Here is a 26,991-nt window from a genome sequence, read left to right as displayed (position 1 = left end):
ACACCCCTAGTGAGGATACATCATGCAAATTATGAACTGCCATTTGTGACTCCTCATTTGCTAACGCAATGAATGAAGCAGGCTCCAGATGTAGGTATGGCCTGAGTTCTCAAGACATTAATTATTCACATGTGAGCGAACCAGAGTCTGATTGTTTTTCCTTTCACCATGGTGATACGCCTGAAGAACATTTATTTCTGTTCTTTTGAGGTCCCCCTCTCCGAAGGAAGAGAATTTTGAGAGTGTAGCGGTCTAAGAGAGATCAATCAGTACGAAATTGATCACTGGGAAATGTGAAACATGCGTGTCTTTTTGTGTTGCAAACAAATTCCATTCAAGCTTCTAACCGCAAAGCAGGCCAGCCAACTCAACCCAAAAGAATCCCATCCCTGATCTCTCTTCCACCCCCCCTTTTGACCCACCAGTGGCCTGCTGGAGTCCCCTCATGCTAATTAGGTATGAAGTCTTGTGTAACAGTCATTTTCCATGATTTTTGATATGGAGAGCAAAGCAAATCTACTCTCTACATGAAAATGCTTTGTACCCAAAATGAACCAATCCAACTCTGTGGATTTTTCCACTACGGTGGCTGACACAGAACTAAGATGTCGTCATGTTTTTGCTTCTTTGCCGAAGGAGATAACGCATTTACGAAACGCGCTCTGTAGAGCAGTTTGCCCATTTAGGGCTACTGTAGAAACAACATGGCGAATTCCATGTAAGGGGACCCGCGGTGTATGTAGATATAAAGCTCATTCTAAGGTTATAAATACATAACGCTTCATTATGTAAGGTCTTTATACACCTCTGAACACACAGTCATGTATATTATATTGCATTTCTGTCAATAGATCCTCTAAAAAATGACACCTTGGACAATGGCACCGGAGAGCTTTAGGTTTCATACAGTCTAGACACTACACAGAAGTGTTTTGAAAGCTTGAAGCCGCTCCGTCTCCTCGGGTCACCGTCTCTCTCCTGCTCATTCAAGCGCCAACACTTGCGAGTTCCTCATTACCTGTTTTGAAAGCCAGGAAGTGAGATCAGCTGGATTTGTGTTAGCTGGAGATTGTAAGCCGTGTCTTCTCGGTCCCCATCGGTTGGGCTCAGATGCTCAGCGGAGCAGACACGCTGACTGCTTCTCACATCAACAGTGAACAACATTCTCTCTCTTTTTCATTCTCCCACTCTTTCAATCTCCCACAATCTTTCAGTCTTTCTTTCATCCCCGGCTCTGATGCCTGGATAGGGCTTGCGAATTTTGTGAAGTAAAACACCCTGGGAATTGACACACAATATCCTCTCAGTAGCAGGAGGGAGTGTTTCACACAAGATTTCTGTTATCCGTACTGCGAGTTTTGTGAAGCCTCTGTAACGCTTTTCATTTGGTCATTCTAGCCGCCTGGAGGCATATAAACGCCTTTGTATCGATGCACTTTGGAAAATGTTTTCAGACACTGATATCATTTAAAAAAGGAGAAACAGGTTTTCGTGGAAAAGAAATAGACGTATAATAAATGGGCATTGTGCAGTTTAAAGGGATGGTTCACCCCAAAATGAAAATTCTGTCATCATTTACGCTGTATGACTTTCTTCTGCAGAAAACAAACAAAGATTTTTTTTAAATGTTGGCAACAGAACAACAGCGGTACCCATTCACGTCTATTGTATGGACACAAAACCAATGCAAGTCAATGGGTACCGCCGTGGTTCGGTTACCAACATTCTTCCAAATATCTTCTTTTGTGTTTTTTTTGGGGCGGGGGTGAACTTACCCCTTTAATATCTCTGGAAACACTGTACTGAGGAAAAATAGCTGTGCGTTATAGTTCCTGTGTTGCACAGCTTCTAAAATAAGCTCTCTGTTTTTCCAGGTCTTTAAGGGTGAATTTCAGCTCCCTGATTTTCTTAAAGAACAGACACAGGTATGGTAGATATTCTGCCTGTCCTTAAAGCGCTCTTCAAAAATAGCTGTTGTTCTGTTTTTCTGTCTATTTTAATGCCCACCATCAGTGAATAAAGTGGTTGCTATTTGAGATGTTCTTATTCCATCTGCTTCCACTCACACTGATATTTAAATCTTTTTTTTGTCATAATTCTGGTTAATTTGGTACTCTGCGATCTTCTCCAGCTTGTTGTCCTCAGATCTCATGTTATTATTTTTGGGAATGTATCCAATCACATTGGCTGTTAGTTTTGTCTGTGGCCTCATTTCAAACGCACAACGCTTGCGCAGTTAAAGGGCACGCTTTCACTGTTAGTAGGTTTACACTGCCCCATCTTGTACCGATGCTTTTATATCAGAATAATAGAATCCTTGAGGGTTTATTTTACCAGGGTGAAATAAAAACAGATTTTTATTGGGAGAGGATCAGGTTGGGTTTGCATTGCAGCTGATATGGATTGGGGGTTTTATCAGGGATGGAGGTTAATGCGGTTCAAAATTAGCGTGACCATTTCTTACTCCAATGCTCACATCCACTGTCTTATCAAAACTGAAACAGCAAGGAGTTTGTCTCTAGATATTTTCTCTGTTATGTTATTGAGAATATATAAAATATGTTATCTCAATGGGACTGAATTGTCAAGTCAACTAACATTAGTGAAAGAATCCAGAAAACTGTATTAATTTGTGCATTTCACAAAACTCCATTGTCCAGTATGTGTCCACACAGAGATGGGCTTCTTTCTAAGAGTTGATGTTTAACACATTATCTCTCTTTTACACAGCTCCAGAAGTCTCCAGAAAAGCCAAACCCAAGTTAGGAGAAGAAGAGAGATTCATCCATAGAAGTGAGTTACTATAATTTGTTTATTGGCAGAAGCAAGTTACTTTTTAAATAAAATTTTGGACAGATTTATTTCCTGAGAATGAATGATTCATCACAACTGTCACAACCAATGTCATTTTCGCTAGAAAAAAACGATGTTATATATTAAGCTGAATGCTTCAAGTTTGGAAAGTTTCAAGATTGGATGCAAGAATGCACAAGCCTCTTAGTTCCATCTGACATTTTTCTTCTAAAATTATTATTTCTATCAGGCTCGAATGTTTATATTAAAAGTTATTTCACTTCAATGGCAAAGAGGATGCATTCATTGCGATTAAAGTAAAACCACTGAAACTTAACATAGAAGCCTAATAAAAAAGCTAATTTTAGAAAAAATTTCAAATGGCACTAAGAGGCTTTTGCATCTGAACTCTTATAAAAAATTAACCATATGACTTGAACTGTTAATGTAACATTAATAAAACTCATAAAAACAAAGTAATTAATGGAGACACTTGGCACACAAATTAAATTTGTTGAGTTTCTGTAAGTTTTGTATGTGCTGTTTTAGCAATTGAGGGTGTGAATACATTATACTGCAACACACAGCCCTGTAATTCCAAATATTCTTCCTCATCACTGGTTCTCAACTCTGATAGCTGTAGCAGGCTTGTACTCTATAGCTTCAGTGCTCTCACAGCTGGAAGCTCATTCAGCTGCTGTTACTGTGTTTCAGGGCTGAGTAGAAGCAGATGTTGTGGGACCATGATGGACCTACGTCACCCCCGCTATGCTGGGACCTCCATGCATGGAAACACTTACACACACAGGCGTTTGGGCCCGGACCACTCTTTGGAGGACAATTTAGCCTTTGATGTTGTACTGTAACGATTGTGGCCTAAGAATGTCATTGCTTTAGTTCATTTTTGTGTTTCTTTTTTTATTTTCCACACTGTACGTTTTTTACTTCTTGTTCATTTTTTTCCTGGCAACCTGTGATTCTGTTATAAGAAAATACAGTGGATTTAATTAGTTTAAGGATGTATTTATGTTAGCGTTAGCTTCAGAAGACCCGATCTGTTTTTTTATTTTCATGCCTTCGTAATGTGCAATTCCTTGGGTACTGAATGATTTGCAAGATTTGAATACAGTAGAAATGCATTTTGTTCTCTTGCATTCACAATGGAGTGACCTTATGTACATTGGGAGCGATAATAAATAAGCTGTCAGTGTTAAACACGAGGCTCATTGCTGTTTCTCCATTGACAGAGAAGCTTGCATCAAGCGGCAGTTGTGTGTGGATTTCTGTTGTTTTAGCAATTTTTGTACTTAATTATGATTTATACTTATGTACTCATTTCGTTACGTGAAATAAAACCCATCGGTGCTGTTGGCAGCCAATGTGCTGACATAATCACATTCCTAATAGGACAATGGGACATTGTTATCTCATTCTTGCCTTCAAATTAGCATCAGTGAAAGAGAAAATGTGGATGACTAGATAACACAGTTCAAATAGATGACGTTTATTATTTATAGATTATATATTTTTGGTTAAACAGTTCATGTTTGACTATAGTGAAGTATCTGCTTAACGCTGACGCCCCCGTGTGGTTACTTTAATATACTGCGAATGTGTGACGAAGGAACCGTTAAGTGATATTTGCTTGTATTTTTAACTCCCTTAAACTGATTCGTTACTTGATAGGACGGAAATTGTAAGATTATCTTCAAATAAATGTGAACAAAATGTTAAACAACATTAGAGTTAAAATGCAACATAACCGTTTAAGTTGACAAATGGGCTTTCGCTAACGTTACATGAACGTGCGCGAGGAGATCAGCAAGTAGCCTACTGTTGGGCCGTTTAAAGCGAACTATACTTTAAAACAGTAACTGTATCGTGTATACTTGAAGGAAAATGAAGTATGGTTTTCTAGAGCCCTTAGTTTAATTATGCTGTATGTAGAAAAAAAACATTTTCTTGTTATAGTTTAGAGTTCAACCGTGACACGTCTGGCCCGAATGTAACTTCCGGTCAGTGCTAATTATATAGCCATAACAGATTACCAAGTAATGTTATATTTAATTTATATTACTATTTTATTGTTATAGTACTTGTAATAAACTAAAACTACTCAACAGTTATTGATTCTTTGTGGATGTCTACCAGGAGTTAAGTTTGGGCCTCATAACGTGTTTATGTTGTTACTGCTAAAACAAACGGTGATCCAAAAAAAGTAAAACGAGTTTACTATAATTTAAGTGTATTGTTTTGCAACAAACATACAGTTTACGTTTTAGTAGGCTAATTTGTTAGAAACGTCAGTGGCACAGAAACTGTAGTCCTTGAATTGCCGAATTTTCAAGAGGCTGCGTAGCTTTCTGAATATGAAAATGTTTTAATATTATTAAGGAACAACTTGTTTTCAGAATACATAAATACATATACATTCAAGGTAACTGATACATCCGTTACAATACATACTTCATCATTCTGATGTTGGCGTCCAAACAAAATGTACATGTGTATTTTAAACGAATAGAAACCAGTGCACAACGTTGATAAGGGACGTAACAGTCAACAAATAACAAAGGTTTCCCACATTCAAATTGTACAGCTCTCCAGGTTAATATATATATATATATATATATTTCTTAGAAGCACAGTCTCTATAAGTAAAGTAAAAAATAGCATCTAAAATACAGTTGACAGTACTGTCCGCATAGAAATCCAGGGCTTTTCTCTTTGTATTTACAGTGCAATAGTACACATGGAAAGGAGGTCAACAAATGACTTGTTTTTTTTCCACAGTAGAAATAAAAGAAATGATTTGTCTCGTACACCTAATCAACAGTCTTCGCGTTATGAATTAAGATTGCACATTTGTATGACAAGGATGACATTTTAGAGGCTTTGGTACACAAGCTCGTGTCAGAAGTAAACCTTTCACGAGGGTTAAAAGATCCCTCACACTCGCACACATTAAACCTGAACCAAGGACAAAGGGAATTGTCAAGATTTGAGGCAGTGACCAGTTGTCACATGGTAAGACCACTTTTCCCATAATCTCTATCAACTGTTATAAAAGTATAGCTTTTTTCTATAGGGGGATTATTTAGACTATGTTCAGAATAGATTACTACCATACTAGTCCCTTTTTGCAACATGTATACAGCGCCAAGTATGTGAATATATGCTTTATGGATTTACAAATGTGCAGCAGGCAACAGAGCCCACTGTGCAAAACACTGCATCTCACAATGCAACATACTCAACATTTTCCAGTGTTAATAAGTAATATTAGCCACATTTTTACACAAAATAGTCTTTTTTTAAATCCGATTTTAAAATCGAGTCGAGTCAAATAAGACTAATAATAAAGTGCAAAAATAAATTTGACATGTTGCACAATTAACATTTGTAGCATGCATGTATACACTATACTGCATAAGCCAGTATTCCATTCTGAACATAGACATCAAATACTCAAAGAACGGGAAGACAGTATATGGAAGTGAATTACACCTATGAGCCTTTCCAAAAATATGTGATCTGTTTTTAACAAGAGCAACTGAGACACGCACGGTAGGTTGCCTTAAAATTCAGTGATGCCTCAAGTTGTACCTTTTAAAAAACACTTTTGCAGTGTGAACAAAGCATAAAAGTTTTAGAGCCCTCCCAGCCATGCTCGGATGTACTAGGAAAAACTGGTCTTGTGACATTGCACTCATCATGTGGAAGCAGCTTGCTGACCAACGGAAGAGTCTGGTAGCATCTTCTCAAAGAAGATCCAGACTTTAGAACATTAAGGGAGGTGGAGTGAATCCTGAGTCACACCTCAACCCCTTTACGTCCTGTGTGAGGCTAAAGGAGCATCACCGGCGTCACAGAGCGACAGATTCAAAGTGCAAAAGTATGGGCGAGTGTGAAACGTATTATGAAGGCAACGTCAACTGTTTTTATTCCATGATCAGAAGAACGGGCGACTAATCATAAAGGCAAAACGAACAAACAAAAACAATAAAACGAGCCATATAAATACTATAACAAGGTCATTGGCACAGTCCTTTTGGTCACACACTGTGTTAGCGACTTCTTCGTGGCTAAGACATTATTTGAGGGCGATATCCAAGATAACCGAATGACAACAGCACCAACCTCCAGTGATTTACCACTAAGCACTGAATACTTCGATTCGGGTCATTATGGAATGGAGAAGGCTGTCGACCCGGTTTTAATAAAACTAAAGGGACATGATACACTGCAAAAAAAATGACTTTCTTACTTAGTCGTTTTTTCTTGTTTTCCAGTAAAAATGTCTACAAATTCTTGAATCAAGATGCATTTTCTTGATGAGCAAAATGACCTAAGAAAATAAGTCTTGTTTTTTGTAAAAAAAATATTAAATTTCAGTGAATTTGTGCTTAAAACAAGCAAAAAAAATCTGCCAATGGGGTAAGAAAAATAATCTTGAATTAAGGTTTACCTTTTTCTTAGTCACTAAATTCAAGATTATTTTTCTTACCCCATTAGCAGATTTTTGCTTGTTTTAAGCACAAATTCACTGAAATTTCATTTTTTTTTACTAAAAACAAGACTTATTTTCTTAGGTCAGTTTGCTCATCAAGAAAATGCTTCTTGATTCAAGAATGTTTAGACATTTTTACTGGAAAAATAAGAAAAAAATACTTGGTAAGAAAGTCATTTTTTGCAGTGTATACAGTATGTGCTGGAGGCGTGTACGGCAAAAAATGAAAAAACCTCAGTCACAGTGTGCTTAAAACACCACGAGCATGCAGACAACGTCAGAGTCTGACACAACGGCATTCTGTGGCAGGCAAACGATATTCAGAGTCAGAAGTTGAGGCCCACGAGACCGGTGGTGGTCCAAAGCCTCGTGCTGAGAGCGAGAAGAAGATTAGAAACGGCAAGGCAAGGCTTGGCGGGCGTTAGTCTTCCGTTCTCTCCATCCTCACTTGTTCTCAATGAGGGTCTGGACCTTGTGTACCAACTCCCGCGCTATTCGGAGAATGTGCTGCACGTCGTGGCGCTCTGCCATCTCTGTTGTTAACACAAAGCAGTGATTCACAGTCCTGGCATTCTCACGCCGCTAAATTTATTTCTTGTTTGTTCACTTACCGTTGAAGAATTTGATGATGTCTGTGAAGTCCATGTTGTTGTCCAGGATGATGTCCCTGTACACCTCCACCAAGGCCAGTGCAATGAAGAGGACGAAGTGCTTGGAAGAGATGCGGGGGGCCACCCAGATGACCTCCCATACTGCAAACACATCCTCATAGAGAAGCTCTGATGGACACACAGAGAAAGAACAGCGAGAAAAAAATGAAAAATTCTGTTAATTTACCAAAATAAAATTAGGATTTTTTTAGCGAATGAAGACTATCAGTCAAATGTTTCTCATTATCTTAAAAAAACGTTTGATTTGAGGGTGTATGCTTAAATGTATGAAATTGGTTTCGTAGACAAAAATGTTATTTTTACAGGGCTCCAGACAAAAAAATCAGTTAAGGAGCCATTGGCTCTCATAGGGGAAAAAAAGCAGGCGCCAAATTATTTTTTTAAGAGCCATAAAACATGAACCTACATTTTTTAATCACATACTTTTAGTTATCCTGTTGTGTGTAAATCTGCCCTCTCATAGGTTTTGTGTGCTAAAATATAGAAAGTTTTCTTTTTTTAGTTGCAAAATAATTCCGATATAGTTGCAATATACTTCCCTTGGTTTTATTTCATAATTTAGATGCGTTTAATGTTATTCTGGAAAGTATGAAAAAGTAAATGAGTAAAAACGATTGACCGGTAGTGTGAAATGTTTCAATGAACTAGTCTTTTTACCTCTTTTGAAGTCTAAAAGGAACCAGCGATAACAGAAGTAGAAATGGGTGTAATCTCCATTCTGATGCATGAGCTCAAACAACTCCGAGTCCAGGATCTAGAAAAACATTATGTTCACATCATAGTAACGTCACAGTGGCATCAGAGGAACTGACGAATCGTGGCACTGACTCGGGAATAGAAGATTAAGGAATCGGATCATGTGTCCTGATACCTGTATGAGTGACCTCATGTTGGCGAAATGAGTGTCCATAGCTCCTCCGGTAGGGAAATTCTGACTCATTCTTTTCATGAGCTGAGTGAAACAGCTGTAGGCCAAGCACTCTTTGAAGTGGATAAAGAGAAGATTGAATATTAATGATGACAGCAAGGCATTTAAATGCATTTACATGTATATCTTAGCTTCTAAGAACTGGAGAACTAAACCAATGGCAAGCACTTTGTATCTTCTTTTATGTGAAATGTTTATGCTGTTTACAGTCATTGTTTTGTCAACATTTTTGTCCATCACTGTTTTGTAGTTAATACTGATCTTCATGACTATTACCATCATCCAGAATGACCATCAGAGGGGCTAGAAGGTCACACATGCCTTGCACATAGCCAATCTCCAGATGTTCCCACACGTAACTGATTTATGAGACATGAGAGACAAGGACAGACCATATTTATGATTCAATGAACCTGACCGAAAGATTTAAAATTGAATGAGAATATAAACAAAGAGAGAGATTCACTCATGCCCTGCCCACCTGCACATGATGTTGCGTAGTTTCTCCAGATTGCTGGTAGTGAAGTAATAGTAGTTACGGTCACAGCGCTGGACGTCTTTATCAATTCTGTGCAGATTCAGCGCCACCGTGTCCAACAACTCAATCTGTACACAGACGCAGGATTTGCTGAAGTAAATCACTGCTTGTATTTCACAATACCCCGACAGCTCAAATGTGCATTAATATACCGTATAAGAGGAAAAGGAAGGTGCAGTGCCCTCATTGGTGGTTGTGAGTCTTTCCAGCTGACTGCAGAGTTTATCTTCACTCAAAGAGTCCTGTCCGCCCTGCTCCTCTATAGTCCCGGTGGGCGTGGTGTCCTCCTCCATGCTCTGTCCGTCATCGATGCTAGACATGATTTGGGAATGTCCAGATGTCACCGAGTAGTGTCTGGAGGAGGGCAGACCTGAATCTGGAGAGTCAAACTCCACCAGAGGTCTCTCATCTGGGGCTAACATAGCCGGGGTCACCATAGTGGTTAAGGTGGGTGTACTTTCTCCCTCGCATGATGTGCCATGACCACCGGCATCAGGTTCATCCACTGACATGAATACCTGAGGAGAGAAGACGTGGGGATGTTATGATCACATACCTGTACTGTACATTATCATCTCACTTCTGTCAACCAACAAGTGCAATAATTGTCATGTATGGACAACAACGTGCAATGTTCTTTATTTACACGTAACACTTTTTATAATGTATATATGTTAATTAGAACGTCTGTTTTTGTAATCTCTTTTGTGACTAAAGATGACTCTGAAACATGTATTGTACATTGTAGTTGAAACCTCATTTTTACCAGATAAAAATGTATTAAAGTACAGTATACGTGATGGATTTATTCATTGATTGCAAAAACAAGCTCAGAACATAAATGTCAACTGTTGATGCATAGTTTGTGATATTTCATTGCAAAAAAATGTAAAATCAGACACGTTAAAAACGCCTTTCCATGGGCCCTGTCCATGTTTAACTTGGATCAGTGGAAATTTCCATCACTGCAAAAATATTTTTTTTAATCAATATGCTTGCCTTACTTTAAAGACATTTCAATATTTTTACTAGAAAAAGAAACATTTACTTGAGAGACAAAATTGTGTAAGACTTTAATTAGGTTCACTTTTATTTACAAAAAAAAGAGTAATCAGGTAAGAAAAATATATAAAACCGAACAACAAAAGATTTAATTATTTATCTGAAAACTTAAAAACGTAATCATTTAATATTACACATTTTACTTCTTAATTAAACCTATATTATTTTAATGATGTGTATATTTAATGAGGGGGGATCGAAAGTACTGGTTAATAACACTGATGTATGTTTGTCGACCTATGACGTACAGCAGGGGTTCTCAACCTTTTTGACTCCAAGGCCCCCAAAAACTGAAAATTTCGGCACAATAATATATTTCAGAGCTTGATATTAACTGGAAAAGTGTTAATTCAATATAAAAATGTTTTAGTTGTTTTAAAATGTGTATTTCAAGGGTCTTTTTTTCATTTTAAATGATTAGTCATCCTGAGGCCCCCTTGGAAGTCAGCCCCCTTGTAGGCCACGCCCCCTGTTGAGAACCACTGAAGTCCAGTAATAACCCCAAACATATTGAATCAGAAACGAGGATTACTAATATTTGAAAAGAGCAGCCAGGCTCAGTTTTCCAGTATCTTTATTTTGTTAACTTTTCGAATTTGGGGGCACTTCTGCTCCTGTGATCTACTACTCATACTAACATACTGAACATACACATTTTTGCCTACTATATAGTGAGGAAGGACGTTGGGCAGGTAAAGACACAAGTATAGCACCACCAAAACTATCAGCAATGCAGAGCTGTCTTCTGCGACTGACCTCATTGCTGATGGTAGAGTCTCTGTGGATGAGTCTGAGGACGTGACTGTCTATACTGCTGCCTGACGACAGCTTGGCAAAGATGGCCGACTGCATCTCCTTCTCCCGCTGTTTCACAATGACCTCACACGCCTTCCACTCGCGCATCACCTGCTGATACCTCGCTGTGATCTTCTCATCAATCTACCAAAGCACACCAGAGAGACAGAAACCGCAACATTTTTGCAAAACACATTTTATACAAGACAACATAAACGATGAGCTAAACAGATTTGTTCAAACAAAGTCTTTCTTTTGTGTAATCCAGTGATTTTAATAAAGACTTTCTTTGAACATTTTTACTACCTGTATGTTTTAGAAAATCATCAATCTAACATGGATTAATCTGAACGTATTAATTGAATTAAAATACTAAATATACAAATGCTTGGATCAAACTACCTAAGAACATGGTTGGGCTCTCCGAGGAATGAATCAAATGTAGTTTTATAATACGCGTGTGACGTATCTTACCTGTGCCATGTTTTTCTTGTCCATTCCAAATTTATAGTGACCTAACAAAAACGGCCACACCTCTTTTCTGATCTCATGCTCCACCCCTCCGTAATAAACCAATCGCAGCAGCTCCAGCTCTTTATAATTCTGCCAAGGAAATTTGGGATTAAACTGTGAAAATCTTGCACCCTACAATACTTTTCATTAAACCCTAGTGCCCTCTAGTGGCCAAGGTGAAGAGTGCTTGGTGCTAACCTTACAGTCCTTCTGATATTTACTCCACACGTCTTTACTAAGCCCCCCGGAAGCTTCACACTGTTTGTCCAGAGGGACGATATTATGGTTGACCAGCTCTGAGAGGTGAGTCCTCACGGTTGACAGATGTCGACAGTACGCCAGCCCTACAACGGGTTGCAAAAAACTAGGTAGTGTGCACAGCTGAGGGTTTATTTATGCATACTATAATTACCAATTCATATGAATGTATTAATGAGCAAACAGATTTTTTTGACTTACAGCCATAAAACGCTCGAGACACAATCTGTCTCTTCATATTTTGGCACAGCATCTTCAGAGGAATGCTGCGCGCAGAAGGGAAACATCCGTTACATGGAGACCGGTCAGATGCTTTAGTGAAAATCTATACAAACTACAACCACACACCACGTATAATGCACTTATTAACAACAAAGGGTCATTTCGGTGAACTACGGGCGCATGCTTTTCAAACCGATGTTTTACCGTTTTGCTAGCATGTACATTTTTATTTGAATGTTTGTTTGACCAACAGTTACAGACACACCCGGACATCTCTCTCACCGGTCGTGCATGCACGTGCAGCTTGCGGGAAGCTCGACGGAGGCGTTGCTGCCTCCGGTGGAGCAGGACAAACACGATGACATACGACTGGTGCACTCGCCCTGCTGCCATGACAACGGACTGCCGCCAAAGCCCTGCATCTCCACCATATCCCCGTGGTCTGCCAGGGCGTCGGAAAGAAAAGAGACAGAAAGAATAAGCAAATATGAAACCTGCTCTAGTAACCTGCATTTGAAGAAGATATTTTGCTTTGTGAGACATTGCCCTAAATGTATTAGTATTCTTAAAAATGGTTATTTTTCTGAGTGATTGGAACAGGCCTCAGCTCAACCGTGACATAATTAAGGTACAGATAAATCAATTCATCTTACCTCTATTATATAAGGGTTTGCTTATTTTTCTGATGTCCAAAAGCCTAAGACCAGTAATATAAAATGCATCAATGTACTAGGATAGTATTTATTTCTGAATGTTTTAATATTTGTATGCAAGCATATTATCGTCCCATTCTTTAATGACAGGATACGAGTTGGAATGGACTTAACATGTGCCAAACCTGGCGATTTATTTGGGATCATTCCAAAGTTGTGTCTAACTTTTGTTATAGTACATGGTAGATATCACATATTTAAAAAATGTGCAACATTTGACAAAAATATTTCCACATACTTCAAAATGTGAAAACTTGCCTTTTTTAAAGATACATAATAAAAACGTAAACAATATTCTCATATATTTTGTAACGTGGCTAATTTGTTCTTAGACTTCTGGATCCCACTGTATATTTATTGATTGATTTTTTTGGATACATTAGATACAGCCTGTTTTTTTCTCTTCAAATGTCTTTAAATCTTGTTAAACACAGTGAAATCAATGCAAACCTGAGGTTAGGATATCATAAACATGCATCTATGAATGAACAGAAGGAAAAGGTGTAAAACGATGCGGGGATGCCATGCCAGGAGACCTGCCAGTCAATCCATCCATCAATCACAGTCACAAATCAAGCCAGGCACTGGTAGAGCTTGAAGAGGAATATAGAAGGACAAACAGGAACCATTCCTACCATGCTGGATGCATCAGATTTAACCATGACAAAAATAAAGTCAAAGAAGAAAAATGTATAATGTGTATAGTTGAAGACGTGAAGACCCAATTGAACCAAAAGACTCGATAAGTAAACTGATAAATGCTCTTCACCTTAATTCTTCAGGTTGGAGCTGGTGACCTGCTATACAACGTAACTTCCCGTGTAACCAAAATAACAAAATGAATGGAGCGCGTGTATTGAAAAATCTGGTGTATGGCACTTTGGTAAGTCTATGACCGAATGGGCGACGCATTCGTGGAACAATTCACGTGTCTACTACACCAGAACCCCACAGGACCTAACTGGTATAATGAAAGGTGACTGCAGTTTGTGAAGAATTACAGTGAACAGCATTGCAGAAAAACGTCTCAACACAAGAGGAGCATCGAAAAAACAACAACATTCAAAAAACAACTCGAACCAAAGAGAAAAGGAGTATTCATAAAGGGAAGGAGGACACAGTTCTGACAAGTTAGCAGTGGAGCACATTCGCCACAAAAAACAGAATACACAACGTGTGCAAATTTGACATGCAAAGCCCACGAGCATTTCGCAGTGAAACCAAACAAACAGTTCAAAATAAACAAGACATCTATAGGACTTATTCAAGTCAAAGAAGGGGTGCAAAAGTAAAACAGAGCAAATAATTGGAAGCATTGCTGCCTGGCCACCACAGTCTGGCCCAACAGTGCAGAGAGGAGGAGGGAGCTGTAGGGGGAGGAGTCTGTACTCCGCCATGACATCATCATTCAATCCCATAATCCTAAAACATCCTCAGGGAGTGTATGAATGTGCGAGAGGGATAAAGGCAGTGTAGTAGTGTGACGAAGTGGCAGTTTAGTAAAAGATCTACAGACTGTGAGAAAGGTTAGCACAGGTAACCCCCGGCAACGGAGGCGAGGAGGGAGCAGTGACGAAAGGGAAAATGAGTCCGGTGGAGAGAAATGTGCACTGTGCCGACCACACACACAGGCACACATAACCTTCAATTGTAAATCAGAATATAAACTGAGAATATAAGGTTGGTGTGTGTATATTTGAAGAGTAACAATAATTTGACCATGATATTTGTTAAAAAAAAACGGTGAAAACAAAAAGTAGTATTGTTTCACAGTGTTTCACATGGTTGCCAGGACGTTGCTATGTGCTTTTTAATGTTTCTATGCAGTTGCTAAGGTGTTCGGAGTTGTTGCTAGTGCGTTATTAAGATCTGGCTGGTTGCTGCTTTTCACGTACTGAAAAGTGACAAGCCAAAAGATTTTGATCGCCCCCTGGTGGCTGGCTGCAGTAAAGGCCATAAGCCCCGCCCTCTCCATGTACAAAAAAGTTAGCCAAAGATGGTTTCTGTTTCTCAAGTTTTGAGTCAGTTATAAGATGTTATAAAAAGGGGATGACAAGTGACAACATGACATTGAGTCTGTCGGGAATATGGGCGGGACCTTGATAGCACAGCTTCGCCTTTCGATCGTCACTGTAAAAAATGCAACTTAAAAGCTTTAGTTCAAAAGCTGTTATGTTTTTTGAGGTAAGTCAAGCTGACTTCGTAAGTAATTTAAATACATTTTTATTAAACTTATAAAATGAATACACAAAATACTACATTTTACAAGCTATTCTTATTACAACTAGATTTTTAAGTCAGTTTAATATAATTTAAATTCATATTCATATGACATGAAAAGCCAATTTGACTGAAAAAAATCAAGTCTGTTTTAGAACTAAAGTTGTATTTTTTACAGTATATACTGTATGTTGGTGGAAGATGTCAGTAGCCATTTCCGGGAGATATTGGCTTCAATTTTCTATAGTGGAAGGATATGGAGACAGCTTCCATCTTTACCATCAGTCTTTGACTGCTACAGTCGGTGAATCCTGAGCAAAAACTTCCTCCCTTGTCTGTTTTTTCATCTGTCAAGTAAAAATCACTTAGAGATATATATTGTAGTATAAGTGTTCATTTTTAATAATTGTTTGCCTTATAAGCTAGCAAACAGTGGGTTTCCTATAGCACACATACAACACACACACCTAGGGTCTTTTCACTTGACGTAGCTATCTCTTGTTCGAACATCACCAACATGTGCACACGTCAGGCCACAAGCAAGCAGTCCCGACTTAATGAGTGACGCAGGCATCAACCTGCCCTCACTGACCACCTGTCGGCCGCACTGCTGGGTCACTGCTGTGGGGACCAGGTAACAGTCGGGTGCCAAGAAAGAAGGAGGGTTAATGAAGTGGGCCACTGGTGATAAAAACCTTTCATGACATTAGGGTCTGTGAGGTTCCGTGAGCAGATCATTGAGATCATTGCATGAAGTCTATCTTCCTCCTCCTCGTCATCGTCCAGAGAGGGCGCACGGCTGCCCGTGGTGTGGTGGTAGTTTATAGTGACTGCTTGGGCAATAAAAAAAAACAGTTTAGCACCCGCCTACCAGGCAAAGTCACACTCCACACACGCATACACACAAACACACAAATATAAAAAGATGCAGTCAGAACAAAATGCTGCATCTTCGTACTCACGTCCTTCCCAGCATCCTCCACAACGGCTGTTATGTTCCACAAAAATGTGAGAACCAAACACAATGACAACAATGATGTGCAGAGGCTGTGTGTGATGCCGCCTTGTTTGGCATTCAACGAATCAGAAAGTGATGGATACATGAGCAAGTGAAAGTATCAAATATTTATTTTTGTTCTATATTTTTTACAAAAGCAAATCCTTTGTTTGATTTACACACTGATACTGAATTTTATTTGAAAACTCTTTCCTCTGCAGAACATTTATTTTTTTGCAGTAGGAAAATCAGAAGTAATAAGATTTATTCATCTCATTTGTGATTTCATTTTGTGATTAAATTATCAAAGACGACGTTTTAAAGGTGTAGATGAAACGTGTGGCGGGATGGACAATCGAAGGTCTAAGTGAAAAGAACAAACACGTATCTGACGAAACTCACTTGAGTCGTGAAGGTATCCCGGATAAACGATACGAAACACATAGTCTGCAGCAATCTGTTCCTCTCCATCTCCATCTTGATCCACCAAACGGGCCGTGCTGTTCCTTTTACGAAGTTTAGGGAAAACTTTGCCCTGTTAATTAAACACGTACCCACACACATTCAAACAAAAGAGAAATTAATTTCCCAAACTGAGAACATTTTGTGATTATTTGAAACACTAAAATGAACATGACTATGTGTCAACACGCAGTAGCTAGAATGAGAATGTGAAGGAAAGAATTAGTGACTAACAAGGATCGCTAAGCGGGATACTCCACCCAAAAATGAAAATTCTGTCATCCTTTCAAGTCCTCACAATCAAGTTGTTCCAAACCTGTATAATATATTTGTTCTGATGAACACAGAGAAAGATATTTGGAAGAATGTTATCAATCATTGACTACCATAGTAGAAAAAAAAATTCTGTTGAACAAAGTCTGACATTTTGAGGAATTTAGCCAAGCAAACAGTTCTGGGGCACCTTTGACTACCATTTACATTTTTCCTACTATGGTAGTCAACGATGTCCCAGAAATGTCAGTTGCTAACATTTTTCCAAATATCTTTCTTTCTGTTCAACAGAACAAAGACATTTATACAGGTTTGGAACAACTTGGGGAGGGAGTAATTCATGACAGAATTTTCATTTGTGGGTGGACTATCCCTTTAAATAATGATTGGGAGAAATACAGGCAAGTCATATTACACATGCTGCTCTGCTATATATCAGATTATTATTGAGAAAGCTAAAGAAAAACATGGTGACACTTCAAGATTCTGTTAAATGTTTGTAATGAAGCTGGTCAAAGCTAGAAAACCCCTCACCTTACCCCTCTGTGACCAGAGAGGGGGCTCCAGCAGACCCCGGGGCAACAGACCTGTCTCCAGGCAGGACAGAAAAGCTAGCAGGTGACCCCCAGGAGGGAAGTGCAGAGGAGGCCGCTGGATCCCATCCTGACTTACTAACACCAGAGTACCACCACAGTCCGCTACAAAAAATGACACAAATATAATAAATTATGTGGAAATTTGTGATTAGCAATGAAGTTGTTGGACCTATTTAAAGCTGCAATCCATAACTTTTTTTAGATGAAAACAAAAGGTATTGAGCAAAAAATGATCCCAATTCAAAACAGTAAACTTATAAATCATTATTTTTAAGTAGAGTTTTTGAGGTAAGATTTTATTTCAATACACGAAAAAAGTATGTAAACGGAAGTAACCTGCAATTTATAGTTTCAAACTGGGATACAGAGAAAATGTTACGGATTGCTATGGTCATCATTGTAATTTTTTTATTTTATTGCTACTAATTGATTAATAAAGGAATGAATGAGGCCTTTATATAGCGCTTTAATGTGTATTGCTGTACACCCAAAGCGCTGTACAGTTTCTCCTCAACCACCACCAGTGTGCAGCATCCACCTGGATGAAACGACGGCAGTCACAGTACAATGGCGCCAGTGCGCTCACCACACACCAGCTATAGGTGGAGAGGAGAGAGAGCCAATTCAGTGGGTGGGGATTATTAGGAGGCCAAGATTGACAAGGGCCAGTGGAGGGAATCTAGCCAGGACACCAGTGGTGGACAGTAACGAAGTAAATTTACCTGAGTACTGTACTTAAGTACACTTTTTGAGTATCTGTACTTTACTTGAGTATTATTTTTTCGGAGTACTTGTACTTTAACTTCACTACATTTGAAAGACAAATATCATACTTTTTACTCCACTACATTTATAAAAATGTCCAAAGTAGAAAATGTTTTTTTATGCAGCGGGTTTTCCGGTGTGCGTCAATTATCTTGCTTGCAATCTGCCAGGACCTTTTACTGTTGCCAAGTATTTCAGTTTTTCTAAGCTTGCGGTTTTCCGGCAAGCTTTGAATGGCCATTTAGCAAAAAAATTTACGCAAATCTGGCAACTCTGGGATCTTCCCCGCTAAACTAATGTAAACGTAGGTGCTGCTACTTCGTTGATAGCGCTCTAAAAAGGCAAATAGAACATTAAAAGACGAAAAGGCACACGTTAAAGTGTGGTGCAATCATCTGTGGGTTACGATCAGTCAAAGATCGTAGAAACATTGTCATGAAAATGATCGGCATAACGGCTAAACGGTAAATAAGCATCACATACACCTTGAGCTAACGTTACGCGTGCGCGTTAACTTCTGATCTGCTGCTATATCATTTAAAGCGATTTGGAAAATGAATGATGTTTTTACTGAAGTAACTATAGTTGAAGTATTCCTGTTGAAATAAAAACAATAGAACCCTGCCCAAAACACAACATAAAATGTAATGGATTTAATGGTTATAATGGGAATTGTACTATGGATACTTGTTGTCTACTTGTATGTGATGGATTCTATTGGTGGGATGGTAAATCCGATTGGAATAAACCCAAACAAAGAGGAATTTAATTTAAAAATCTCATTATAATTAAAAAAATCATTGTTTTTTTTCTGCAGGGATAGTATTTGCAGTAAAACCACAGTATCCACAAATTTACCATTTTCTAAATATAGGAACCATACTCCAATTAATAATCTTTAGTAAAACCACAGCAACTAAAAATACCATAGTTTCATTATACTAGCTATAGTTTATGTTTGTAGTTAAATTATGGTAATACAAATGGTAATAAATCCAACAAACACATGGCTTTCTACACTTTACTATTTACAAGAACCTTACTACTTATGGTAAATTGCTGCTAAAACTGGTTAAGGGAATATACAAAATAAACAAACACTGCTCATGAATACATATAGGCCTAGGGGGCTAATGAGGATAATTAGGCTAAATGATCATACAGGATTATATCTAAACTAAACATATATGTGCTAAACATATAAAGCTTTTAAAGGAGTTGCTCACTGCAAAATTTGCCCCCATTGACTTTCCATAGTAGGAATAAAAATCAATGGGGGCAATTTTGAAGTGAACTACAGTACTCCTTTAATACAACTGATACTGTGAGCTACTCAGTGTATTCAGTAGGGTGCTTCAGAGGCATAAGGTATACGACAATAAAGCAATGCACAGCTGACATAAAGTAAATTTACTTTTAATACTTGAGTACTTTTAAAAGCACGTACTTCTGTACTTTTACTCAAGTAAGAATCTGTCTTTACAACTTTTACTTGTAGTGGAGTAATATTTGACCAGTAGTATCTGTACTTTCACTCAAGTAAGGAAGTTGTGTACTTCGTCCACCACTGCAGGACACCGGGGTTACACCCCTACTCTTTACGAGAAGTGCCACGGGATCTTTAATGACCACAGGGAGTCAGGACCTCAGTTTAACGTCTCATCCGAAGGACGGAGTTAAGCTGCCTGTCAGAAGTTCACGTAGAGAAGAGACTCACGGCGCTGGTGACAATGAATGCAGACGATCTGTTTTAAAGGCACAGTCAATGCGTAATCCCAATAAATACTAGAGAGGTTAGAGAGAACAAAGACAAGAGAGAGAAAAAGATTAATTTAGTAATAGTTTTTTTTTAAATGAGACACTTTTTGACAAATCATACAAAACAGCCAGAACTATTACTGTGACTGTCAACATATCAAAATCCATTACTTTCACCGGTTCATTTGATTCTTACATATACAGCTGTGGAAAAACTTAAGAGACCATTCCAATTTTTCATTTAATCAGCATTTCAAGATGTATTGTCTGTTGAATTTAAACAAAATCAAACGACAGGAGTGACAAAGTCATCCAACAGCAATGTGAAAGACTGACAGCATGACAAGACACATGAAAACTAATAAAATAGAGGCTATTGCATAAAAAAGAATATTTATTTAATATTTTTGAATTTTTCCTAAATACATGTAGAAATATTACTGTTGTATTGCTTAGAAGTGAATATGAACTTGTTTTCTTTGTAGTATTTGGGGCCTGAAAAAATACAGAGCATCTTTTCTGTTATTTTGACCTGTTTCTCCAGTTTTCATTTTCTGCAAATAAATGCAAAGAGAAACAATGTTTTTATTAGAAATTTGGGAGAAACATTGTTAGTTCACAGAACTAAACCGAAACGATCATTTTACCTAAATACATACCTATAAATAGTACATTTTAAAATCAGAAAAACTGATTTTGAATTTTTTTTCCACAGCTGAATATTATATGACCACTGACAACTAGAATGACATGCTTATGTTGTTCCCATCCATCTTCTGTAAATGTAATTGCTCTGTCCTCTCACATCAATTAAATCAATTGCTGTGGATCAAGTACAGTTATGACTAAAGTTTAAATGATGATTGGTCATCTTAAAGGACTATGGCACTCCAACCTTTTCCGGGACATCCCATTTTTCCTGGATTCACCCTCTGAATGTATATATTTTACCTCTTCTCCAGGTCGCAGTCTCCCAGTGTGCCGTTGATCAGCTGATTGGGCGTCCACTTCAGCGTGAGGGTCTCAGCTGCCTGATGAAGGGACAGGTAACCACGCAGGACCTCCATATCCTTTTTCTGCAAACAACAATCACAATCATCACAACGGCTTCCCTCATTCCTACCATAATAACAAATAGATATAATCACCAGCCATACTTGTACACTTGCTCAAACTCGGTTATGAGCATTTCTCAATACGTCAGCACAACATCAGTGTAGATGAACTGAACTGTCATTTTGATTTACAATCCATTCAGTTACAACATTCATCTGTCAAAATCGTGAATTCTTTTGTCACTCTTATAAGAAGTCAAAAATGAGAAGAGCGATGTAAGATTAAAGAATAAGAGAGAGAGAGATACTGTAGGCAACAAAGTGACATAAATAAAAAGTCTCTTATGATTTACCAGGATCACAATAGCAGCGTGATGCATGATGTTCCACACGGAAATCCAATTAGACCTGAATCACTGTGATCCTATTGGCAAGGGTCATTTACACTATTGATTTCAACAAATCCTTGCCAGACGCAGCACTGCGCAGTTACATCAGTCACTGTTGCAAATCTTACAGACATGCAAACGCACCATCCCTGACTCATAGCTGATGAGAAATCTGATGTGCTGTAATGGCTAATCCAGTCTGCCTTTTCCATTTCAAAAGAGTGGCCAATTGTCAGTCAGGAAGTCCATATGGGCATCAGTGATCTGGTTTATACACCAGGGAGCTGGAAATGTCAGGGGCTGTTTGGACAAAAGAGCGAGACTCAGCCAGCTGAGAGCTCACTAATGGAGAGGACAAAAATGTGGAGAACGATGGCTACCAGTTCAGAAGAATTTTAACTAGAGATCAACGATTTTCTCTACATAAACACATGTTAACCGGTGCAGAATGGAAACGGGATGTTAAACCAAGGCGACACAAATATAGCAGATATATAGCAAAGTGGAAAGGGAAAAATGCATTCCTTGTTTTCTATGTTCTGTAATATTTTATTCATTCAATCTAGGCTGAGAAGTGGGGTGTATAATTTTAGCATGTGTCTCAGCTAATTAAATAAAATGTATTTTAAAAAGTTAAAATTTAAAAAAAAAAAGTTTAAAATTATTTACATAACATATCGTGAACTAATTTTTATGCTTAGAAAAATATTTCCCCTTGTAAAAAGTAACAATTCCACCTAAAAATCCATTCCAATGACAAATATTGCACCTTTATAAAATATGTAGCTCTGACACTGATTCACTTCCCATAACCAGCAGCGTCTGAGTACACTGATGTGAAGCCTGTATTGACTACATGAAACCCATCGATCTAAAATCAATCAACTTTGTTATGGCCATCGACAGAATTATTTCACGCCTAAGCATGTCGTACCGGTTGAACGAGTACGTTGTTCTTTCCGTACAGCAAGTGAACACGTGAGTTTTGATGGAGGGATTCGACATACTCTCTTGCCGAGGCCGCGAATTTATCCTCAGACATGCTGCCACTGGACTGCCGCTTCCGGATCTGAAAACACAAACATGAAATATTTGTTTAATATACACAGATTACATTTAATAATACTACGACAAAAATATTACACAACATTCTAACTGCATGATGTTCTTCTCACCCCGAGGGCAGGCCTGCGACCTGGTGAGACCTCTTGTCCTCTGTGGGCCCCGTGGATGCGGTGTCTTTGCACAAGCTCATTTGCTGATGGGTCCGTCCAGAAATGATCTGACGTCTTGAGCTTGGTGTACTCCAGTGCACAGGGACCAACTGCCAATGACGAAATATTGATTTCACACAAAATGAATGCTTTGAATATATTTATAGAGTGTGAAAAAGGATCTTAAAGTGAAATATAATACAATAACACAGTGCTAATGTTTTGTGTGTCTCTCATTCTTCAGTGACCTATAAATCTCTACAGTTACAATATTAAAAGAGAAGCATCACATAGACTTACCCAGAAGTGCAGCCAGTATGGGACCAAACACCGAATCGTGAATGAGAGCCTCCTTTTCATAATACTTACTACGGAGACACGCAAACAACAACCACATACAATGACATCCCAAACAATCAGCGTCATTTATTTCAAGCATTCATTTTGGCAATAAACAAAGATCTACTAGACATTATGTGCAGTCACAAAGTACACAATTGATTCAAACAAAAGCAGTGCAGATAATAATAATAATACCTTGCATTATCCACAATATACTGCACAATTTTGTCCAGGACCTTCTCAAAGAGCGCTGTGCGGACCCATATGTGTTTGATGGCCTGGGCAGAGAGAGGCTGAGGAGCCCGGCCTGCAGAGGAACCCTGTCTCCTGAGAGGCTCCTGCCCTGTGCTCTGGGTTCTCCTGAGAGACAAGACCAACATCAAACGTGTTTAACCAACTAACACAAAACACTAAAAGTGATGTTTTACACCAGAACACTGTGTTGGCTGACGCAAACAAACATGAAAGTGTAAAATATGTGACCCTGTTTGTGAAATCCAGGCAGATCGAACAATCTAACTATGAGGAGCATCAAAGTTGTCATAGCCATAAAAATAACAAACATAGGTTATGTGCGTTTAATGTATAGATTATATAATAAATTATATAAGAGATACATTTTTTGTTTTTCTAGCATGATAAATACTGAAATGAATCATTTTACTGGCACCATGTGTTTTATTATTTTGCACAAAAAATAGTGAAAGTTGGCTTACTAAACATCGATTTCAATAGATGAAATGGTCTTACTTAGTCAATAATAAAGACATCAAGGTTATATTTTTACAAAATACTTACACTGTAAAAACAACTAGTAATATTTATGGATTTTTTTGTGTGTAAACTTTTTTACTGTATTTTACTGTGCGCAAACACTTAGTTTTTTTTAAAGTTTTTACTAAAAAAAACGTTTAAGTAAAAACATTACATAAAAAATTAAGTAAATCCTATAGTTGTTTTTTACAGTGTAGGATGTTTTTTATGTAGAAAACCCTAAAGCACTTTACATATTTCTGACTATCACTATCTGTAAAAATGTTTTAAGAAAAATTACTTTCAAGCATATGTATACTAAAATACACTGAAAAAAATCTGCTGTATTAACGTGAAAAACTATGTACATCGGTTGCACATAATAAAGTTATGTTTACTCAGCATAATTTCATTATGTTCAAGCTGCCAAATTTTTGTTTGTTAAACAAACATGATTTTATGTTAACGTTTCATATTTTCATTTAACGTTCTCAACACAAGTGTTTTTAGTTAATGTGACATCAAATTTTCTTTTATCTCTAACAAGATATTGAGTTAACAGAGCTTAACAGAAATTTACCATTTAAAAATGTAACCGGCCACTACCTGCAGGGCTCTAGACTAACTTTTTGCACTGGTTGCACTGGTGCGCCTAACTTTTTTTCTTAGGTGCACCAGCACAAAAGTTAGGTGCACCCAAATTATCGACCCATCGCATTTAACACCACAGTTTTACCAGTTCATTTGTTTTGTTTTTAAATCGCTGTCCATATAGGCAAAATTGACTTGTAAATGATTAACTAACAATCTGGTCAACATAAAGTTCTTTATTTGAAGCACAATTCTACAAGAAAGGTAACTTACTGAAAAAGTGTTTCACTTAACTGAAACTTAAAACATCTCAAGATAAATGGACCAGGGCTTGACATAACCCGGAGGTTGATGGCTCCGTGTCAGAGCATTGCTTATGATTTTCGGACGGATCAGGCCTAACATTATTCACGAAAAAGTTGTCAATCGTTCTTTTCATCTTCTCTCATCATCCGCGCTACATCCACTCTGTTTAACTGACGGGCCTATAAGCTCCTCCCCTCTCTGTTTAACTGACGGGCCTATAGGCTCCTCACCACTCTGTCTGACTGCAGCACACGCATTTTCACACCTACACACCAGAGGTTGCGCTAGACTTTTTTATTGTCCGTCATTTTGACTGACAGGCTCGTAAAAAATCCGTCATAATCTATTATTACCCGTCACTATGGTGCAAAGTGGCGTTAGGTGGTAATTAGTATGTTCGTGACGTCATCACGCTGTACTTGAGTCTCGGAACTTGTTGTATTTTAATACAACTGAATGCACACTTCAAGAACGAGAGCTCTGCCGTTATCACTACACAAGGAAACTAGCAAACATTACGGACAACAACTAATAAGCAGTGAAGCAAGTTTTACCTTGTTTATCATGTGCATAGTGTCTGGACTTTTGATCATCCCTTGTATGTTTTGCGATCGCGGTCCGGCTCGCATGAGCAGCGATAACTCCCGGTGCTGCAGACGGGGAGCTCTGTCATCTCACGAAAACATTGTATGAAAAAAACTTTGCATGCCGTAGTTTACACAGGACTGGCGGGAAATGTGCATTGATACTCCTTCATTGTTCTTGTTATGTAGTTTACTTTGATAGGTGAACTGTCTTTCCCGCGTCCCAGCGCGACATCCGACGGGTTTTCCCAGATCGCATCACATATGTCTAGTCAGTAACAATGACATGTGAAAACACGCACGTCCCTTCGCGAGCATATCACGCTCTAACGAAGGGAAACGGGGAGTTACAAATTGCCCTCATTGTAATCCGTCAAAATGGCTGACGGACAGACGGCCTTCAGATTTTTCCGTCACTGGTAAAAAAAATCTGTCAATGACAGAGAACTTTCGTTTAACGCGACCTCTGGTACACAAACGTACAGGAATATCTGGACCACGGCCAATCAGAGGGGGGTCCGCCCTTCACTATCTCTGATAGGTTTAGACCACGATATGGGCCTAATGTGTGTCTGTTGTTGAATAACCCGGAGACTTTTTTTCTCCCTCGAACGGCTGGTCGCACCGGTGCGATCTCAGATTTTTTTAGTCGCACCATTGAGAAATAAAGTCGCATGTGCGCACTCTAGAGACCTGACCTGAGCAAAGGCAACACTTTTCTGAACAATGGTAACCACTAAACTGAAAAATATAACAAACTCTTCTAAATCTCAAAGAAAAATGAACATTAAACACTAACAAGTGTTTCTCTTTACTGGAAAACACATAAAACAACACTTAATAAAGAAAATAACTCTCAAAATGCAGTCTTACACAAAGCATGCTGGGAAATATAAATCCTCTGCCTAGTTGAAACAATTATAGCCTATGTTAGAACACAAATCATTTATGTAGTGCCAACATTTAGGGATTAAGTTACATAACTGAACATGAAAAATTCATGTTGTGACCAAATTTGACAAAAAAAGTATTGATTTAACTTATATAAATTAATCAAATTGGACAAGCAGCAAACATCGTTTTTTTTCAGTGTACTTTAGTCAGCTGAATACAAAAAAATCTCACAATACAAAAATGATGGACCGTCACAGTATATACAGTACATTCTTAAAAATTAAAGATGCATCGATACAAAATTTCTCCACAGATACGGTAGACGATCTTTCGTGATATCTTTGATGCTGATAACGATAGTATGGTGGATAAATTAACTCGCATTAACTAAATTCTGAAGATTAAATGAACATTTCTTAACTTTTTGAATGTCATTAATTCATATAATGACTATTAATATTGAACATCAAACTGGTGATGTTTCTTAACATTTTCTATACACTGAGCACAAATTCATTGCATTTTCCTGTTCTCTTTTGATTGACAGGGTATATCGGCTTTGATTATCTGCTGATAGTGTGAAAAATTGCATTTATCGAATAATACCGATTGATGACCGATACAGCAGTGCATCTCTATAAAAAATGTTTTCACATCAAACTGTTCAGACCTGGTGTGAAGAGGTCTTATTTCCATTCTCCTAATTCATGAAAGAAGCAAAAAGGTTTATGAAAAAGTGTGTCTGTCAGTGGATTCTTTCGGTTTTCTTGTCCTGTACGTTTTCATACA

At 38.1% G+C, this 26,991-nt stretch overlaps 2 protein-coding genes and 1 long non-coding RNA gene across 6 annotated transcripts in view; 2 read left to right on the top strand and 1 right to left on the bottom strand.

Annotated features, from left to right (window-relative positions):
• The window catches only part of tpst1 (tyrosylprotein sulfotransferase 1), a 39,776-nt gene extending 32,695 nt beyond the window's left edge, over positions 1 to 7,081 (top strand). The window contains exons 4-6 of one of the 2 annotated variants that reach the window (XM_057351107.1): positions 1,875 to 1,925; positions 2,731 to 2,793; positions 3,508 to 7,081. In XM_057351107.1, the coding sequence (XP_057207090.1) occupies positions 1,875 to 1,925; positions 2,731 to 2,766 (87 nt within the window). In that variant the 3' untranslated portion in view covers positions 2,767 to 2,793; positions 3,508 to 7,081. The remainder of the gene's footprint in view (positions 1 to 1,874; positions 1,926 to 2,730; positions 2,794 to 3,507) is intronic. The other variant, XM_057351108.1, reaches the window with a different exon arrangement.
• Positions 7,082 to 7,409: 328 nt separating this feature from the next.
• sgsm2 (small G protein signaling modulator 2) overlaps positions 7,410 to 26,991 on the bottom strand; it is a 54,935-nt gene continuing 35,353 nt past the window's right edge. Inside the window, exons 4-24 of one of the 3 annotated variants that reach the window (XM_057350707.1) lie at positions 23,270 to 23,434; positions 23,033 to 23,100; positions 22,694 to 22,842; positions 22,453 to 22,587; positions 21,026 to 21,150; positions 20,034 to 20,101; positions 17,490 to 17,653; positions 16,623 to 16,755; positions 15,919 to 16,056; positions 12,573 to 12,732; positions 12,270 to 12,334; positions 12,009 to 12,154; positions 11,772 to 11,900; positions 11,259 to 11,441; positions 9,593 to 9,958; positions 9,384 to 9,508; positions 9,179 to 9,261; positions 8,846 to 8,955; positions 8,632 to 8,728; positions 7,915 to 8,082; positions 7,410 to 7,836 (exon numbers count right to left, since the gene is read on the bottom strand). In XM_057350707.1, coding sequence (XP_057206690.1) covers positions 7,748 to 7,836; positions 7,915 to 8,082; positions 8,632 to 8,728; positions 8,846 to 8,955; positions 9,179 to 9,261; positions 9,384 to 9,508; positions 9,593 to 9,958; positions 11,259 to 11,441; positions 11,772 to 11,900; positions 12,009 to 12,154; positions 12,270 to 12,334; positions 12,573 to 12,732; positions 15,919 to 16,056; positions 16,623 to 16,755; positions 17,490 to 17,653; positions 20,034 to 20,101; positions 21,026 to 21,150; positions 22,453 to 22,587; positions 22,694 to 22,842; positions 23,033 to 23,100; positions 23,270 to 23,434 — 2,866 coding nt within the window. In that variant the 3' untranslated portion in view covers positions 7,410 to 7,747. The remainder of the gene's footprint in view (positions 7,837 to 7,914; positions 8,083 to 8,631; positions 8,729 to 8,845; positions 8,956 to 9,178; positions 9,262 to 9,383; positions 9,509 to 9,592; positions 9,959 to 11,258; positions 11,442 to 11,771; positions 11,901 to 12,008; positions 12,155 to 12,269; positions 12,335 to 12,572; positions 12,733 to 15,918; positions 16,057 to 16,622; positions 16,756 to 17,489; positions 17,654 to 20,033; positions 20,102 to 21,025; positions 21,151 to 22,452; positions 22,588 to 22,693; positions 22,843 to 23,032; positions 23,101 to 23,269; positions 23,435 to 26,991) is intronic. The other 2 variants (XM_057350708.1, XM_057350709.1) reach the window with 2 other exon arrangements.
• LOC130564566 (uncharacterized) lies at positions 12,732 to 22,808 on the top strand. Its single transcript, XR_008964280.1, has 3 exons — positions 12,732 to 12,918; positions 21,037 to 21,120; positions 22,700 to 22,808. It is a non-coding gene; the product is annotated as an uncharacterized LOC130564566 (long non-coding RNA).

The sequence above is a fragment of the Triplophysa rosa genome, linkage group LG14 (genome assembly GCF_024868665.1).
Source record: "Triplophysa rosa linkage group LG14, Trosa_1v2, whole genome shotgun sequence".
Classification (NCBI taxonomy): Eukaryota; Metazoa; Chordata; class Actinopteri; order Cypriniformes; family Nemacheilidae; genus Triplophysa; species Triplophysa rosa.
Note: the sequence above shows the minus strand (reverse complement) of the source record. Positions and strands in the feature narration are given on the sequence as shown.